The 20313-nt window shown below is 45.3% G+C and overlaps 1 protein-coding gene across 1 annotated transcript in view; it reads left to right on the top strand.

The window, feature by feature from the left end:
* arhgap35a (Rho GTPase activating protein 35a) overlaps window positions 1–20313 on the top strand; it is a gene marked incomplete at its 3' end in the record, with an annotated part of 131166 nt that overhangs the window by 98277 nt on the left and 12576 nt on the right. The window contains exon 3 of the mRNA XM_084311644.1: window positions 4934–5075. Within this exon, the coding sequence (XP_084167770.1) occupies window positions 4934–5075 (142 nt within the window). The remainder of the gene's footprint in view (window positions 1–4933; window positions 5076–20313) is intronic.

The following is a 20313-nucleotide window of genomic DNA, read 5'->3' as shown; positions in this document are numbered from 1 at the left end:
AGCTAATGACTGCATGTGTAAGGATTGTGCAGGGGAAATGGCAGGCTCACAGTAATCAGAGATCTAGTCAATGCAGAAGAGGAACTAGGTAGATAGCTAGGTAGATTTAGTTTGGGTCCATGTAACGGTAGCACAACTAACGTTAACCATTAGCTAGCCACAACTTCAGTCTTCTTCCATATCAATATTCTATGAACGCTACGCAAAGGGGGCGACATGTTGTTGGCATCATTGGAAATGCACAAACACAAACCACTGTTTTAGCTAGCTGTTTTATCTGTTTAGCTAGCCGTTTTTATCTGTTTTAGCTAGCCGTTTTATCTGTTTTAGCTAGCTGTTTTTATCTGTTTTAGCTAGCTGTTTTGATCTGTTTTAGCTAGCTGTTTTTATCTGTTTTAGCTAGCTGTTTTGATCTGTTTTAGCTAGCTGTTTTAATCTGTTAGCTAGCTGTTTTTATCTGTTTTAGCTAGCTGTTTTTATCTGTTTTAGCTAGCTGTTTTTATCTGTTTAGCTAGCTGTTTTGATCTGTTTTAGCTAGCTGTTTTGATCTGTTTTAGCTAGCTGTTTTATCTGTTTTAGCTAGCGTTTTTATCTGTTTTAGCTAGCTGTTTTGATCTGTTTTAGCTAGCCGTTTTTATCTGTTTTAGCTAGCTGTTTTTATCTGTTTTAGCTAGCTGTTTTGATCTGTTTTAGCTAGCTGTTTGATCTGTTTTAGCTAGCTGTTTTTATCTGTTTTAGCTAGCTGTTTTGATCTGTTTTAGCTAGCTGTTTTTATCTGTTTTAGCTAGCTGTTTTGATCTGTTTTAGCTAGCTGTTTTTATCTGTTTTAGCTAGCTGTTTTATCTGTTTTAGCTAGCTGTTTTTATCTGTTTTAGCTAGCTGTTTTAATCTGTTAGCTAGCTGTTTTATCTGTTTAGCTAGCTGTTTTTATCTGTTTTTAGCTAGCTGTTTTTATCTGTTTTAGCTAGCTGTTTTTATCTGTTTTAGCTAGCTGTTTTTTAATCTGTTAGCTAGCTGTTTTTATCTGTTTTAGCTAGCTGTTTTTATCTGTTTAGCTAGCTGTTTTTATCTGTTTTAGCTAGCTGTTTTATCTGTTTTAGCTAGTTTTTATGTTTTAGCTAGCTCTTTTATCTGTTTTAGCTAGCTGTTTTTATCTGTTTTAGCTAGCTGTTTTTATCTGTTTTAGCTAGCTGTTTTTATCTGTTTTAGCTAGCTGTTTTTATCTGTTTTAGCTAGCTGTTTTTATCTGTTTTAGCTAGCTGTTTTATCTGTTTTAGCTAGCTTTATTCCAACGCAAACAACAAAATCCTTGCAGGATTTCAGAGCGAGATTTCCATTCAGTGGCAAAAACCTTTGTGGACGTAAAATTGATAACCAAATAATTAAAGAAAAAGGCGAGTTCCCTCTAAAACCACTCGAGTTCAGTTGGAAACGGCGAGTACTCGAGTAATCGATCACACTCCCACTCCTCGTAGGTAGGGAGGGAGGGAGGGAGGGAGGGAGGAGGGAGGGAGGGAGGGAGGGAGGGAGGGAGGGAAGTAAGAAGGGAGGCTGAAGGGGAGGGAGGGAGGGAGGGCGTTAAGTAAAGGAATGCCTGCATTAGGACAGTCAGGCATGGTTTTATGAGTCCACGGGTTATTAAAATGGTTTAGTCTTGGACCGTGGGTTATTATGTAAGGAACCCTGGGTAGGAGCCTGATCTAATGAGGGAGAGACGGCTCTCGGATTAAAACAAGTGAAGAGCGATAGACGAGAGAGGGAGAGAGGGAGAGAGGGAGAGGAGAGAGAGAGAGAGAGAGAGAGAGAGGAGGATCCAGGCCTCAGGCGGGCGAGAAAAACAACCGGCGAGGTCTCGGCTTGTTTCTGCCGTGTTCCTCTGCGTGTTCTCTTGTGAGTTTTTGTGTGTGTGTGTGTGCAGTGAGTTTTTGTATGCGTGTGTGTGTGTGTGTGTGTGCACTGAGGTCAGGGTCCAGAACAGAGGGCAGGCCAGGCTCTTTCCTTCTAATGAGCACCTCCTTCCTACCCCCCCCCCCCCCCCCCCCCCCCCCCCCCCTGTCTGGTTGTCTGTCTGTCTGTCAGAGACTGTGCTCTGCAGTCTCTATGCCCAGCCAACCGTACAGGCGGGGCCCGCCTCGCCACCTCAGCCTGCCAGGGCTGACCCTCGAGGGGGGGGGCTAACGGACGGACTTACTAGAGAGGGGGTGGTGTGGGGCGGGGGGTGGCTACAAAACTCTCCCACCGACACTTGTTAAAGCATGCGGTACAATTACTAGTCTGTCGTTGATCCTCCTGTGATACGAGGATGTAGGAGGTGTGCGCTGGGAGGAGTGTATCGGAGAGGTCTCCTTACAGGCCAACGGCAGTCTGAAAGTAATTAAACGATGAATGAAGAGGTGCGATTATCTGAGGGCTGCAGTAGAGAGAGAGAGACAGAGAGAGAGAGAGAGGAGAGAGAGAGAGAGAAGGCAGGAGGGCATGGATAGAGAGAGAGAGAGAAGGCAGGAGGGCATGGATAGAGAGAGAGAGAGAAGGCAGGAGGGCATGGATAGAGAGAGAGAGAGAGAAGGCAGGAGGGCATGGATAGAGAGAGAGAGAGAGAAGGCAGGAGGGCATGGATAGAGAGAGAGAGAGAGAAGGCAGGAGGGCATGGATAGAGAGAGAGAGAGAAGGCAGGAGGGCATGGATAGAGAGAGAGAGAGAGAGAGAAGGCAGGAGGGCATGGATGAGAGAGAGAGAGAGAAGGCAGGAGGGCATGGATATAGAGAGAGAGAGAGAGAAGGCAGGAGGGCATGGATAGAGAGAGAGAGAGAGAAGGCAGGAGGGCATGGATAGAGAGAGAGAGAGAAGGCAGGAGGGCATGGATAGAGAGAGAGAGAGAAGGCAGGAGGACATGGATAGAGAGAGAGAAGGCAGGAGGGCATAGATAGAGAAGGCAGGAGGGCATGGATAGAGAGAGAGAGAAGGCAGGAGGGCATAGATAGAGAGCGTGGCGAGGTGACTGGTGGAACGGAGATGTGTATCACACGCTCGCATCTCACACACACACACACACACACACACACACACACACACACACACACACACACACACACACACACACACACACACACAGATACGCCAGGGCACAAGACAGGAATGTATGATAGCTTATCAGTGTAAAGTTGGAAGGAATCTGTAGAGAGGGTGTTGTGTGTGTGTGTGCGGTGGTGGTTGTACTCGCCGTTAGGTGTCCATGTAAGTAGATATACTAATACAATAAGATCACGTGTCTGTAATAATCATAAGGTCAGGGGCAACCATCGAAGCGCTTGTCATTTTAAGAACGACGCCCGAATTGGAAACAAAATCCCCGTCAGGAGAACTTACTCACCTCGTGTGGTTTATGAAACGTGTGCCTCTGGTAGATAGCTAATGATAGATATACAGTAGCTAATTCATGAGAGTACTCGATTACTTGTGCCCTACTACGGTACTACCTACCTCCCACTCCACTCCAGTCCATACCTACCTACCTACTGTGGAATAATATATTGATTCCCCAACTCATGTAAAGACATCCCCCTCCCTTCTCCTTTGTCCCCTATCCTGTTCCCCCCCCCCCCCCCCCCCCTAACTCGTTTGACCCATCATGTGAGTGTCCCCCCCCCCCCCGTTTCACTATATAGGGCTCCTCCCGACAACAATCGATCTTCTCTACCTGGGTCATTTCAGCTGATCAAATCAAATCAATCAAATTTATTTACACACGTTAATGTCCCCATGGGCCGTACAGGTCTTCTTTAAACAAGTCAAGAAGACAACATAACAATAAGTCAAGAACAGAACAAGAACACTAGATGAATGCAAATAAATGAATGAATGCAACACTCCCAGACATACCCCACGCGAAGGTAAGGAAAAACTCACTAAAACCTAACAATAGGGAAAAAAAGCTCCACAGGCAATGTGGAGGAGAGAAACCTTAGAAGGGCCGTTCAAGGGGGGATCTCCCTTCTTAGATGTCGGTGATAGTAGTGTTGCAGACGGACAGTTGGTAAGCATGCACTCATGTGTGTGGTGAAACACAGATGAGTGCATGCAATAGCAACTGTACATACCCTAGGGCGAGAGCCTCAGCCATTCTCTCTAAATACTATGTGTATATTTCTATCTGTCTGGCTAATAAACCTTGTTATTAACTGGATCTCGGTTGACTGAGAACGTTCTTCAGGATATCCACTATATCCCACACTACCTACCTACCTACCTACCTACCTTCCTCCCACTCCAGTCCATACCTACCTAGCTATCTACCTATCTACCTACCTACCTAGCTATCTACCTACCTACCTAGTTACCTACCTATCTAGCTATCTACCTACCTACCTAGCTATCTACCTACCTACCTAGTTATCTACCTACCTACCTAGTTATCTACCTACCTAGCTATCTATCTACCTACCTAGCTATCTACCTACCTACCTAGTTATCTACCTACCTAGCTATCTATCTACCTAGCTACCTACCTACCTACCTACCTACCTACCTACCTACCTACCTACCTACCTACCTACCTACCTATCTACCTACCTACCTAGTTATCTATCTACCTAGCTAGCTAGCTAGCTATCTACCTACCTAGCTATCTACCTACCTAGCTAGCTAGCTAGCTAGCTAGCTGTCTGCCTACCTACCTCCCTCTCTAGTAGCTACCTACCTCCCTCCCTCCCTATCGAGTCCCTACCTACCTCTCTAGTCCCTACCTACATACCTAGCTAGCTAGTATCTACCTACCCACCTACCTACCTACCTACCTACCTACCTACCTACCTACCTACCTATCTACCTACCTACCTACGTCAACAGAACTGTGTCGGGAGTCGATCTCAGGGTCTCCCCGGCTGAAATGATGCAGAAACATTTCTTTGACATATTTTCTCTTTAATCCCTCCAGAAAACGAGACCCAAGCCCAGGCATTCCATCTCCAAGCCCATCGAGAGCAACTACTTCGGAGTGCCGCTGGTCAACGTGGTCAGCCTGGAGCGGCCCATCCCCGTCTTCATCGACAAGTGCATCCGCTTCATCGAGACGACAGGTGAGGGTGAGGAAACCATTTGAACCGTGTCGGGGCCCACAGGGCCTGGCACGGCCTCCTCACTCCTCACACCTCCTCACATGTGTCCACTGCGGTGAAGGGATTTCAAAAGGCCTGTGTTTCTTAGTCTCGGCACGTTCTACCTGCCCGCCTGCCTTTCTCTCTTTCTCTCTCTCTCTTTCTCTCTCTTTCTCTATTCTCTCTCTCCTGCTCTTTCTTTCTCTCTCTGTCTCTTTTTCTTTATCTCTCTTTCGCTCTCTCACAATTTTCCTCTCTTTCTCTCTCTTCCTGTCTTTCTCTCTATTTTCTCTCTCTCTGTCTCTTTCTATCTCCCTCTCTCTCCCCTCCCTCTCTCTCTATCCTCCCTCTCTCTCTCTCTCCTCCCTCTCTCTCTCTCCTCTCTCTCTATCCTCCCTCTCTCTATCCTCCCTCTCTATCCTCCCTCTCTCTCTCTCTATCCTCCCTCTCTCTATCCTCCCTCTAATTTTTTAACCATTGTCCCTGTTGGGGTTGTTACCTACTGCGTTATCAGAACACTGTCTTTGTATGTGCGTGTGTGTGTGTGTATGTATGTGTGCGCGTGTGTATGTATACTCTCCTGTGTTTTCCTGCGGTGAGGAAGATGGCCGGCTCAATGAATGGAGAGCTCTTCCCTACACACTGGTATATCAATAGGTGTAATTATTACTTAATCAAAGGTATGATGTTCTCTAAATATGTATATCGTTATCAAGTGGAATTGTGATAACGACCATTGACGCCATACATTCTAGAGAGCTCACCTGAGCCTCTTTCCTGTCGGCCATGTTTCATCATTTTCCTATCGGCCTGCTTTATATAAGCATAATTGGCATAATCTTACCCGAAAAAAGTTCTTGTGGAAAATCAATAGAAATCCCAAATTGAGCTACATTGAAAGTATAAAGCAGGTCATTGGGGCTACGAGAACATCGTACACGCTGCAACACCGAGGGACGACGGCTTTACTCTATATTGTGTTTAGTCCAGCAAAACAAGTTTACACTGGTTGGGCTATTTTTTTTTTTTTTTGCTTTCATCATCTTGTTTTTATAGATTTGTAGTTCGGTTAGATGCCACTGTACAGCTGTCGTCAGCCTGTCACAGGTTCTCAGACTGTTGCAACTCCACTCTTCTCCTCTCTTCTCTTCCTTCCTCTCCCTTCCTCTCCTCTTCTCTCCCTTCCTCTCCTCTCCTCTATTCCTTCCTTCCTCTCCCCTCTCCCTTCCTCTCCCACTCTCCCCTCTTCTCTTCTCCCCTCCCCTCCCCTCTCCACTCCTCTCTTCTCTTCCTTCCTCTCCCTTCCTTTCCTCTTCTTTCCCTTCCTCTCCTCTCCTCTCTTCCTTCCTCTCCCCTCTCCCTTCCTCTCCCACTCTCCCCTCTCTTCTCCCCTCCCCTCTCCCCTCCTCTCCTCTCCCCTCTCCCCTCCTCTCCTCTCTTCCTTCCTCTCCCTTCCTCTCCCCTCCTCTCCTCCCTTCCTTCCTCTCCCTTCCTCTCCTCTTCTCTCCCTTCCTCTCCTCTCTTCCTTCCTTCCTCTCCCCTAACCCTTCCTCTCCCACTCTCCTCTCCTCTCCTCTCCTCTCCTCTCCTCTCCTCTCCTCTCCTCTCCTCTCCTCTCCTCTCCTCTCCTCTCCTCTCCTCTCCTCTCTCTCTCTCTCTCCTCTCTTCTCCTCCGCTCTCCTCTCCTCTCCTCTCTTCCTCTCCTCTCCTCTCCTCTCCTCTCCTGTCCCGTGTGAGTGGGTGCACACAGATGGGCTCGGGTAGCCTCTTCTAACCCTGGTGCCCAGATGCCAACCCCCTGCCAGGCTGCTCTTATGCCCCGCTGCCTTGGGCTTGCCAGCCTGCCTCTGTCTCCACCACCACCTGTTCCTCTAGAGACCAGGAGAGTCGTCATCAGCATATAGAGCTCGTTTTCCAATCAGACTTTAGCTTGTGTTTGTTGTCAACAAGTGTTGTGTTTGAATGTAACCAGCTGAAGGTTTGCGGTGGGAATCACCAGAGGCCTCACGATACGATACTATCACTATACTTGAGTCACGATACGATAGTATTGCGATACTAAAAATATATTGTGATATGCTGAGTATTGCGATATTAATATTGCGATATATTGCGATTTATTACCTTTTGTCAACATGTTTTATCTAATAAAATAAAGTTCAGTCTGTTCATCTCACTTCAATCATTTTGATTGCAGAACATGCCGGTATTTTCTCAAGCAGACAGATGTCAACACTGTAATCTGTGTTGCATGTACCTGACAAACTGAACTGTTTGTATTACAGTCATATTCCGACTTAACTGAATGCACACGTGTGTGGACTACTGTACTATTACAGGTATTGAAATGAACAATGCAACTTCCTTATACAAAAAATAAATATATATTTATATATATAAATAAATAAATAAATAATTAAATATCGATACTTGGCGTCCCTGTATCGATACAGTATCGCGATACTACTACGTATCGATATTTCCCCCCACCACTACTGTATAGGCAACGGTCACTGGAACCCATGACCAAAGAACTGGACACACAGATTCACATAAAACTCTATAAAAATGATTTGCAGGCCCCGGTGCAGGGCTCTCTTTTTAATCACATCGTGGAATCGTGACACAGTTAAAAAAATAGGATATTCCTTTATTGATCCCCTTTGGGGGAAATTCAGGCGTCATAGTAGCATCATAGTCCAATCATGCGATGAGCATCAATTGATGCAGGGAGGGGCCACAACGGCTCGGGAGGTAGAGCAGTCGTCTGGTAAATCCGGAGGTTCCCACAGTTCGATTCCCGGACAGTAGGCCTGCCGCGATAAGCAATAAATCGATTAATTGCCGCGATAATTAAAATTAATGCAATGATTTTGACGGGCGCGATTAATTGCTATTTGCGCGTTTGTTTTAATGAGGCGGAACCAGTGCCCCTTGTCAGTCACTGTCCGTGTTGGGAGGCGGGCCGCTGGCTTTACTACAGAGCAGAGAGCACAGCACAGGAGCTCCGTGGGGCAACACCACATAGCTTAACTACATTTCTCAATAGTGTTGCTCCTTTTAACCAAGTAGCGTTATTTGTAGTGTAACGTTAGCGTTTTAACGTTAGTAGCTAACGTTAAAACTAACTTAAAGTTAGTTGTTCACCAACAATCTCAACATTTGTTTTATCATTAGCTCATGTCGATCTACTAGTAGCATCAGCAAGCTAACGTTAGCTGGCCCCCGTCCACTAGCAGCATGTCGATCTACCAGCAGCATCAGCAAGCTAACGTTAGCTGGCCCCAGTCCACTAGCAGCATGTCGAAGTAGTAGTAGCATCAGCAAGCTAACGTTAGCTGGCCCCAGTCCACCAGCAGCATCAGCAAGCTAGGATAATCACAACAATACTTCCGGTCCGGTCGGTGGGCTTCAAAATAAAAGTCTAAAACACCGGAAAAGACGGAGCGGTGGGCTTCAAAATAAAAGTTTTGGGAAATAAATTTCTCAAAAAAAAATTCTCTAACCGGTCGCAATAATATCGCTTATCGCGATATTTTCGGGGGCAATTAATCGCCCAGCAAAATTTGTTATCGTGGCAGGCCTACCGGACAGCGTGTCGAAGTGTCCTTGACCCCTACGCTGCCCCACGATGAGCAGGTTGGCACCTCGCACGGTCGCCTCCGCCATCAGGTGTGCATCAGTGAACGGGTAAAATGTGAGGAACACATTGTAAAGCGCTTTGGATAAAAGCTGCTATATATAAATGCACCGTTTACCATCAATTGGATTATCTAACGTGATTTGTGATTACGGTAGTAATAATATTATACGTGTGTGTTCATAGCGTGATCTGGAGAGCTTACTAAGGCGTTGTTGTCATGGTGGTGCCGTGATCTCGGGACACCCTCTCCGCTAGATCGGTGCATTCCTCTGTAATCTCTGTCCTGATTAAAGATTTCCTCTGTGTGTGTGTGGATTAGTCTACTACACCACTTCAGGGTCTCCGGTGCCCCTGCTCTGCCCTGCTCTGTCTGTGTACTCTGTCTGTGTTACTGTGCTGTGCTCAGGGTTTGCACAAGGTCCTTGAAGTGCTTGATTTTTTTTTACAAAAAAAAAGTCAAGGCCTGGAATTCCTTGAAAACAGCCAATTTTTTAACAAGGTGCTTAAAAAGTCCTCGAAATTCAAATAAACCATTCACATTGAAAGTGTTGTTCGTCAGTGATAAAATAGTTCTCAATCAAGAAATAAATGCTTTTAATCTAAAGTGTAACTAATTGTCGGAAATTGTTTTTTTTTAAGCCATACATATTGGATCCGATTTCTTTTCCAATAAAAAAAATTAAATAAATAAAAATGCATTTAAAAGTTAATTGTATCCTTTTTAAATGCCCTTTTTAAAATGAAAAATAGTGCTTGGGAAAGTACTTGAATTTCATTTAGCAATGTCTGTGGGAACCCTGGCTGTGCTGTGCTGTGCTGAGGGCAATAGGGGCCAGACTGGAGATACTGAGATATCGCCTCCATCAGGGCTGCACAGCGCGACACGTACTACGAAGGAATCGCTCTGTACGACGAATGAATGGGCCGCAGTACAGTAGCACCCGTGTGACTACATATACACAGAAAATACATATCTTTTTGTTTTGTGTGAAGGGATGCGCCTCTACTTGGTAGTTTTAGTCTATTAGTGCAATTTAAAAACCATGTCCCCGTCTGCATGGAGTCCATACTTTACGTTAAATTCCATGTGGACAACCTTGCCTCCCAAGTTGCGACGGAAAATTGTCTTCCTATACAGAAACGGAACCGGCTTTCCTTTGATTAGTAGGAAGAGAGTTGTCTTGTCAGTCTTGGACTATGGTGATGTCATTTATAGGCATGGCGCAGCCTCAACCCTTACATCCTTGGACTCACAAATGATTCATCACTAATGATCGATAAGACCCTCATCACTGTGTCCTTGATGAGAAGGTTGGTTGGTCCTCGCTGATGGAGAGGCAGCAACAAACACTGGTATTTGTTCATTTTTAAGGCCCTTATTGGTAAGATACCTCCTTATACTACATTATTGGTAAGCTACCTCCTTACACTACATCATTATTGGTAAGCTACCTCCTTATACTACATCATTATTGGTAAGCTACCTCCTTATACTACATCATTATTGGTCAGCTACCTCCTTATACTACATCATTATTGGTCAGCTACCTCCTTATACTACATCATTATTGGTCAGCTACCTCCTTATACTGCATCATTATTGGTAAGCTACCTCCTTATACTACATCATTATTGGTAAGATACCTCCTTATACTACATCATTATTGGTAAGCTACCTCCTTATACTACATCATTATTGGTAAGCTACCTCCTTACACTACATCATTATTGGTAAGCTACCTCCTTATACTACATCATTATTGGTCAGCTACCTCCTTATACTACATCATTATTGGTAAGCTACCTCCTTACACTACATCATTCTTGGTAAGCTACCTCCTTATACTACATCATTATTGGTAAGCTACCTCCTTATACTACATCATTATTGGTAAGCTACCTCCTTATACTACATCATTATAGGTAAGCTACCTCCTTATACTACATCATTATTGGTAAGCTACCTCCTTATACTACATCATTATTGGTAAGCTACCTCCTTATACTACATCATTATAGGTAAGCTACCTCCTTATACTACATCATTATAGGTAAGCTACCTCCTTATACTACATCATTATTGGTAAGCTACCTCCTTATACTACATCATTATAGGTAAGCTACCTCCTTACACTACATCATTATTGGAATGAATTAGGTTAATAGCAAGAATTTCTTGTTTATACTCACTGGCACTCAGCGTGGCACCTATCTCTGGATATGCACGTCACACACACTGCAGATGTACAGTTTTTGGAGATTTTAGAGACGTATTATCCTTGTGCCACCAGTGCTTGTGCAAATAAAAAGTGAACGTACAGCCCTGTCTATTCTGTTCACACCTTGGTGACTGGAGCAGATTTGAGCTCTACTTGCCTGCCTCTCTCTCTTTCGCTCGCTCTCTCTCTCTCTCTCTCTCTCTCTCTCTCTCTCCTCTCCCTCTCCCTCTCCCTCTCCCTCTCCCTCTCCCTCTCCCTCTCCCTCTCCCTCTCCCTCTCCCTCTCCCTCCCTCTCCTCTCTCCTCTCTCTCTCTCTCTGCTTATCGCCACATATTTGATACGGACTGTGATGCCGTGGCTGTGGCCGAAGTAGCTGCTCACTTCATCTTCACTTCAATCTCAAAACGTCGCTATAGGAGGTTTCACTGTGGAATACTGTTGCCGGGGAAACTGTTTGGATACACACTTATTTCCCATCAACTGTATGCATTTCCTTTTGCCCTTGGCATTGCCAAAGTAAATGGTGCATAGACCACCGCTACGGCTGTGGGGGGCACTGGAGACGTCATCCAATAGACTTTTTTTATACGCCCGAGTCTCCTGAACACGGAGAGACCAACCCCAAGTCGATCGGCACGGTGCGGAAAAGCGACTATAGCTCGGCAGAGAAAGTGCCGATCGACCTGGGGTTGGTCTCTCCGTGTTTCAGGAGACTCGGGCGTAGTGGTGCACGATATATCGGCCGCCGATATAATATCGGCCGATATGTCAGTTTTTTCTTTACACATCGGTATCGGTCCGATATCAAGATAGGGCCGATATAAAAAAATACGTTTTTTTTTTTATTTTTATTTTTTTATATACATGTTTTGGCCTTAAATAGTTTCAAAATATCAGTCATTTCTGAAAATAAGTTACAAAAGTAAAAAAAAAAGTATGCGTTTTGGAAAATAGCTCTTTATTTGATTATCATAAAAAAGTGTTTTCTATACAGAGATATCGACATACAGAAATATCGGTATCGGCCAGAACAGCAATATTAATATCGGTTATCGGTATCGGCCACAATTTTCACATCGGTGCATCACTACTCGGGCGTATATAAAAAAGTCTATTGGATCATGTCTCCAGCCCCCCCCCCACAGCCGTAGCTACAACCACTTAACGTCAAGACTCTAATCAACATTCATTCGTTTTTAATCCAAAGCGCTTTACAAGTTCTGTTCCTCACGTTCACACACCGACGGCGGAGGCGACCACCCACAAGGTGCAGACCTGCTCATCGGGAGCAGTTAGGGGGGGGTTAAGTGTCTTACTCAAGGACACGCCGCTTCCCGGGAGGGAGGAGCGGGAATCGAATCGGGAACCTTCCCGATTACCAGACGACCACTAGACCTCCTGAGACGCTGTCGTGAACATTTGGAAGTAAATCTTCTCACTGAAATGAGTTCGCAGTCGAGGCGAATAGCTTGCAGGAATCTCACACACACACACACACACACACACACACACACACACACACACACACACACACACACACACACACACACACGCACACACACACACACACACACACACACTCGCACACACACACACACACACACACACTCGCACACACACACACACACACACACACACTCGCACACACACACACACATGATGAATTGAGGAGACCTCCGTGAGTCTTGTTCTATTTATCTACATACATGGTCTCCTTCACCTCCTGCCCTCCTCCCCTGGCTTCCTCCTCCCTAATCCTCCATTTTCTCTAATCTTCCAGCTCTCTCCTGCGCCTCCCGGTTTCTCACCTCCTTCCTCCTGTTCCGCGTAGTCTCTCTCTCTCTCTCTCTCTCTCTCTCTCTCTCTCTCTCTCTCTCTCTCTCTCTCTCTCTCTCTCGAACACGCTCTCTAACACGCCTACCTTCACATGTCTGATTTCATCTCTCTCTCAGTCCTTCTCACTAAAGTCCATGTTTCACGTTCTTCCTTTTCCGTCTCCTATACATCTCTCTCTCTCTCTCTCTCTCTCTCTCTCTCTCTCTCTCTCTCTCTCTCTCTCTCTCTCTCACTCTCCAACACGCTTTCTCATCCCTCTCTCTCTCCGGCATGCCTTCTCATCCCTGTCTCTCTCTCTTTCTCCTTTCTCTCTCTCTTTCTCCTTTCTCTCTATCTCTCTCTTTCTCCTTTCTCTCCCTCTCTCTCTCCCGCATGCTTTTCCATCCCAGTCTCTCTTTCTCTCTCTCTCTCTCTCTCTCTCTATCTCTCCCTCCAGCATGCTTTCTCATCCCTGTCTCTCTTTCTCCTCTATCTTTCTCCTTTCTCTCTCTATCTCTCTTTCTCATTTCTCTCTCTCCCGCATGCTTTTCCATCCCTGTCTCTTTCTCTCTCTCTCTCTCTCTCTCTCTCTCTCTCTCTCTCTCTCTCCCAACATGCTTTCTCATCCCTATTTTTGTGTGTGTGTTTGTGTGTGTGAGAGCGTGTATGTGATTGTGTCTCTGTGTGTGTGTGTGTGTGTGTGTGTAATGTGTGTGTGTGTCTCTCTGTGTGTGTGTAATGTGTGTGTCTGTGTGTGTGTGTGTGTGTGTGTGTGTGTGTGTGTGTGTGTACCAGGCTCTTGGTGATGGTCTGCCCCACAGCTCCCGATCAATATCACAGAGCAGGAAATTAGAACAATCTTTGGGCTCAGCTCTTTCCTCTTTTGTGTGTGTGTGTGTGTGTGTGTGTGTGTGTGTGTGTGTGTGTGTGTGTGTGTATGTGTGTACTTGTTTGCGCAGTGGTGGGGGTGGGGGTGGTGGTGCACAACACAACACAGTGCTGCCTCAAACAGCCACGAGTCAGATCCACTGATAGCGCATGTACACAATGTTTTGTTTTTGCATTCCATACACACACACACACACGCACACACACACTCACACATCTTTACAGTATGTACACACACATACATCTTTACAGTACGTACACACACACACACACAGACACACACACACTTCGCACCTTTGCAGTGATGCAGTGACACGCCCATACAGAGCTGAGCAGGGAGGTGGGTCTCGTGTTATTGTACCTCCCAGTGTCTGTGTAGTAAATCACACACCCCCCCACCCCCCCCCCCATTAGGAGTCTCTGGCTGTAATGGAGTACACAGGAAACTACTGTATAGGACTAATGCTGCCCCGGATCTGTAACGTTAGCCTTTGCTGATGGCGAGTGACGTTAGATCGCTGACCCCTGACCTGTAGCTCAGACCCACATCCCCCCCCCCCACACACACACACAACTTAACCCTTTTCAGATGGTTAACCGTCTGTAGTGTGATAGTAAAGGGTTTGTTTGTTTGTTTGTTTATTAACACAGTTAAAACGGAAGTAAAAACAATACATAATAAGTTATAACGATTGTGAAGGAGAAGTTACAAGCCTAGAGGCTTATCGAGAACTTCCCCTGTTTTATAAAATCAAACGTACAAAAATACAGAAATATGCATATTATGAAATACCAGAATACATTCAAAAGATGGGTGTTAATACAAACATACATACACACAGTACACATACATGCATATACTGTATACTGCGTACATAATAATATATAACAACCCACCCACCTGCCTACAAACATACCCACCCACATAACCAAATGCATACCCTACATGTATGACCTATTTATCTATCTACTACTTTTGGATATGAGAATTTTTTTGTAGTTTGCTTTCAAAATAAGCAGAGATGGAGATTTCCTCAGCATAGGATCAGCTGCATTCCAAAGATTGGACCCTCTATACCTCACTGAGAACTGCCTAAGTGAAGTACCACAAACAATAAGGTATATGTCTGTAGTGTGATAGTAAAGGGGTAACCTTCTGTAGTGTGGTAGTGAAAGGGTTAACCATTTGTCATGTGGCAGTGAAAGGGTTCATCTTCTGTGTTGTCGCAGTGAAAGGGTTAACCGTTTTGTCGTATGGCAGTGAAAGGGTTAATCTTCTGTGTTGTCGCAGTGAAAGGGTTAACCGTTTTGGTAGTGCGGCAGTGAAAGGGTTAAAGACGAGACCTCGGCCCGTCCGCCCGCCCGTCTCTTTTGATCCGTCTCCCTCTGAATGTCACGGTCTTCTCCTGTGTTTACGTCCCTGTGTGATGTGTACAGTGTGCCGCGATCAAACGCTTCAAACGCAGGTTAGTGGGGAAGCATTTCTTGTTTCCCTCTCCTTCTCCTCTCTCTCCATGTCTGTGTGTGTCTCTCTCTCTCTCCCTCTCCTCTCATTCTCCCTCTGTCTCTCTCCTCTCTCCATGTGTGTGTCTCTCCCTCTCTCCTCTCATTCTCCCTCTGTCTCTCTCCTCTCTCCATGTGTGCGTCTCTCCCTCTCTCCTCTCATTCTCCCTCTGTCTCTCTCCTCTCTCCATGTGTGTCTCTCCCTCTCTCCTCTCATTCCCCCTCTGTCTCTCTCCTCTCTCCATGTGTCTCTCCCTCTCTCCTCTTATTCCCTCTGTCTCTCTCTCTGTCTCTCTGTCCCTCTCATTCTCTCTCTCGCTCTCCCTTCTCTCTCTCATTCTCAGTCTCTCTCTCTCTCTCCGTCTCTGTCCCTTTCACTGTCTCTCTCTCTCATTCTCTCTCTCTCTCTCGCTCTCTTCTCTCTCATTCTCAGTATCTCCGTCTCTGTCCCTTTCACTGTCTCTCTCTCTCTCTCTCTCTCTCTCTCTCTCTCTCTCTCTCTCTCTCGGTTTCTAATAAAAAAAATTATATTGTATACCCAGTTTAATCATCACCCCTAATTTGAAAATGTCACGACTCTTGGAGCAAACTGAACTCTGCGAAAGAACACGGGAGAATCGGGGTTCGCACAAGGTCCTTGAAGTGCTTAAAGTGCTTGATTTCTTGACCAAAAAAAGTCGAGGCCTGGAATTCCTTAAACAGCCCAGAACAGCTAGAACGCCAGGGCTTTAATCAATGGGGAGACTGTGAAATTTGCGAGTGCTTAAAGTATATCTTATGTTATAGCTATGGGTCTAATAACACCGTCGATTGTCAGTGAGTTGCTTCTGGTCAACGTGCAAAAAAACGTATTGTTTTTTCATCCGTACATTTCCGTTTTATACCGTTTTGAATATGAGTATAGTTTTGGTGATTCTTAGTAATCCCAGGAAAAGACGCAATGATAGCGTTTTAGTGGAATGCACTTATCACGTTGTCATTTTTCGCCTGATTATCGAATCTTCCTGAAATCAACGCTAGATTATCATTATTATGTCTCCTCGTGCATACATGAAATGGCCCTCGTAGCGGGGCGCTCTACCCCCCCCCCCCCCCCCCACCGCAGCCAACGGTAAAAAGCACAACACATTCCACACAGATAGCTTTGATCCCGGGAGAAAGAAATATCAGATCAACGCAAGATTTGATATATAGTGTTCTTACCTTGTCTCTGATGTAATGCAAAAAAAATATTATCAATTATCTGATCGCCATTCCAAATACTGGTCGCGGAGGTCCGTCCCACATTGTCCAGCATTGCATATGAAGGGGGGGGGGGGCAGCATCGCAGATGTATCGTTGTAAACGCTAGTCCTGCCGGAGTATTTAAACCCCGCCCGCACGGCTCAGATCGGCCCAGAAAAAGAAACTACACCATTTCTAATGGAGTGCAATACCGGCTGGAAGGCGTAGGCGGCGGTATTTGCCCTTTTGCGAGCTCAGACCCATTCCCAATGATAACATCAGGCTCGATGGATGAAAAATGAATGGATATAGCTAATAAAATAAATAACGATTAAAACCCGAGTCTTCTCGTGATTGGCGCTGAACGGTTGGCGAGTTATCCCGACTTTTCTCGTGACCGGCGCAGAATGAGTTAAAAAGTCCTTGGGATTCAAATCAATCATTCGCATCGAAAGTTTTGTTCATCCATGATAAAATTGTTCTGAATCAAGAAATTGCATTTTTTTTTAAATCTAAAGTGTAACTAATTGTCGGAAATTGGTTTTAACTTGAGCCATAAATATTGGATCCGATTTGTTTCCAATAAAAAAAAAAAACGCATTTAGAAGTTAATTGGATCATTAAATGCCCCTTTAAAATGAAGAATAGTGCTTGGAAAAGTACTTGAAAGTCATTGAATTTCATTTTGCAATGTCTGTGGGCTCCTTTCTTCACCAGACCTCTCTCTCCCTCCCTCTCTTCCCTCCCTCTCTTCCCATGCTCCGTAACTCGCCCCCCTCTCCCTCCAGGATTATAGGACTGGATGTGGCATGTTGTGTTATTTTCATGCATTGTGAGCCAGCAGGGAAGTAGGGAAAAAAACAAACCAATATAAATCCAATCTGTTGTGACTGCTAGTATCTCTGTCCAGGTCCAGTGGGTAGCCGGCTGCTGCTGTGTGTGTGTGTGTGTGTGTGTGTGTGTGCGACGTGGTCGGGCAGGCGGGCGCTGAGGTGATGAATGTGTTTGCATGCGTGAGCACATCTGCTGACCGTAGAGGCCTCCATAGCGACGTAAAGGGCAGCGGCGAGCGATTGTCCCGTCTCCGTGGTGACCTATGAAAACCGCCCGCGGTCCGTCCCCCCGCCCCCCCCCTCCCCGCCCCAGACCCAGCGACTATAGCGAGACTGGGATCTGGGCTGACGTGAGATCAGCTGGGACGCGCCATCGCCACGGCGACACACTGTATCCGGGCTGACTTGAGATCAGTTCTGTGTGTGAAGTCAACACGGCGTGCCACAGTCGGGGGGCCTCCTGCTCTGCCACCGTGATGAGAAACCAGAGCTGATGATGAAACACTGAATGTGTAACGTGGGATTTTTCCCCGCTCCTCACTTTTCTCTATTCATTATCGGTGGTGACGCCCTGCTCCTCCTGGAGACGTCTACCACGGGTGTTACTTGAGACGAGTCGGATATTGGGAGGAGGGGAAGACGTACTTATTTTATGCCATTATTAAGTCTGCACGTTTACATTCTACTACTTTTGGCGGTTTTCATGGCGGTTTTCATAAGTCACCACGGAGACTGGACGATCGCTCGCCGCTGCCCTTTCCCTTACCTACTACTCTTACTAGTTACGCTGCTGGCCAGTATGACTACTACCATACTGTCTTTATACCTGTATCACTGTTAGGGATGGGTACCTTTCACATTTGAACCGATACCGGTACCGGTACCTGTGAATCGATACCGGTACCCAACGGTACCTATTTTCGGTACTTTAGTCTCAAGAAATTTAATTTACCTACCTCAGTTGTGAAAAAAAAATCCAAACTTCAAATAACTACAAATTTGACAGTTTTCGGCTTGCCATTGCTCCGACTGCTTTGTTGTTGAATTAAGTCAAATCCTAGGTAAGCATATATTGTGCGTGTGAACGTTGACATGAAAAGAAAAAAGGGAAAAAAAAAAATTACTTTTTTTTTCTCTCTCTCTGTATCTCACTTGAATCGATACGCGGTAGTACCGACGTGTTTCGGTTCGGTACCTCAAAAGTACCGAATTCGGTACCCATCCCTAATCACTGTACATATTATACTACACATTACATGTACTAACTTGTATATTTTGTACTCGGTTGAATTTTGGCGACACATTGCGACGTGGGACGTATAGTGTGCGAGTGTGTAAAACAAATGGGACAGACCTTTTTTTGCCACAGGAAGGACTCATGTTCTGTTTCAGGAAGTACTAGAGAGGGGGACACTGTTCCATTACCTTCCACTGCTGCTCCTTTCCTTCCCTCCTTCACTACCACTCGTCTCCTAGCAGGAAGCAACTCGGAGGAGACGAGGAAAGGAGGGGAGGAGAAGAGTGAGGGGGGAAAGCGGGACAGTTTCTGTGCCTCAGCATCATAGATGAAACATCCATTGATCATGTCCTCGACTGAAGCGATTCTCTTTTCTCTTTTCAAACGGTGAATATGATCTGAAAGTATGTTTAACAACGAGCTTAGCTAGCTGTCCCAGCCATCCGTTTGTCCCCAAAACAATATGAACGTTTTCACAAAGAGACATATTCTTAGCCGAGCAACGCTGATATAGTTTAGTTTAGTTTATTTAGGATCCCCATTAGTTGTTACTAGGGATGTCCGATATTATCGGTCTACCGATATTGGCATTAAAATGTGATATCGGAAATTATCGGTATCGTTTTTTTTTTTTTTATACATTTATTTACCCAGGGAAGCAAGTAAGAACAAATTCTGATTATATTTATTGTCAAAAGTATGCATAATGTTGTGTTAATTCCATGACAAGATATATGTAATGTTAATTACCTGAAATTATTCAGTTTTTTTGGGGTGGGGGGAAACCCTGCATATATCGGTATCGGTTGATATCGGAAATTAAGAGTTGGACAATATCGGTATATCGGTATCGATAAAAAAGGCAATATGGAGCATCCCTAGTTGTTACCACGGTAACAACTACTCTTCCTGGGGGTCCTCTCAAAATAACATAACACATTTCAAACATAAAATCATTGTACAATCAGAATAAAACAATACTTCCATGCACATTGTACAAGCAACGACAGCCAAACAAAGAATAATAATGACAGTAAAGATAGTCATGTGTCCGTCTACATGAATGAAGCTCCACAGAAGTGGAGAGGTCACAGGTCACAGGTCACAGGTCACAGAGGTCCCACCACACAAATGCCCTCATTTGGATAAAAGAAATCCAAAGGATATGATCCTCTTTGATTTGATACCATAAACCTTAAACACACAAACTTGAAGTGACAAAAAATGACAAAAAATGAATGAAAAAAAGAAAATTAAATAAAAAACTAAATAAAATACAAATAAAAAAATATGTATCTTCCTTGACATGGAAGCGATTGTCAACGTGGCTCAAGACGAATGGTTTTGTTCGAGACGGGACAGAAAGAAGCAAGGCTCTTTGAAAGCAACGAATCAAAGCTGCAACTTCCTTATTTTAAATGCTACATTTCTCATGGTTGATAGTGACGACTCAGACACAAAGTCCAGTTTTGTCCCCCGTCTGAGAAGAGGCCCTGGCCACCCCATGTGGCTATGCTATGTGTCTCCGCTGGTGTTGCATCAGCTGGGGACCAGCGATGGTCTCGCTGATCAGATAACCGCGTGAGATGCATCCAGCGGCGGCGGCGGCGGCAGCTTGCCGTCTCTTGGCCAAACAACAGTCCTGTGGCTAGTAGTTCTCTTTGGTCACTGTTGAGTTTTAGGACATTTAGGCCGTGTTCACGTCTCTGAAAGTCCACGGATAGTCCGGACTTTCTGGTGGACCAAATGTGAGAATGATACATTGTTTTCACACTGCCCTTTTTTGAGCTAACCTAATTTGTAGTTGAGTTGAGGGAGAGGGAGTGAGGGAGAGAGGGAGAGAGAGGGAGAGAGAGAG

This window comes from Notolepis coatsorum (genome assembly GCF_963971535.1).
Source record: "Notolepis coatsorum genome assembly, chromosome: 1".
In the NCBI taxonomy this organism is placed as follows: domain Eukaryota; kingdom Metazoa; phylum Chordata; class Actinopteri; order Aulopiformes; family Paralepididae; genus Notolepis; species Notolepis coatsorum.
This window is presented reverse-complemented; position numbering and strand designations above follow the sequence as displayed.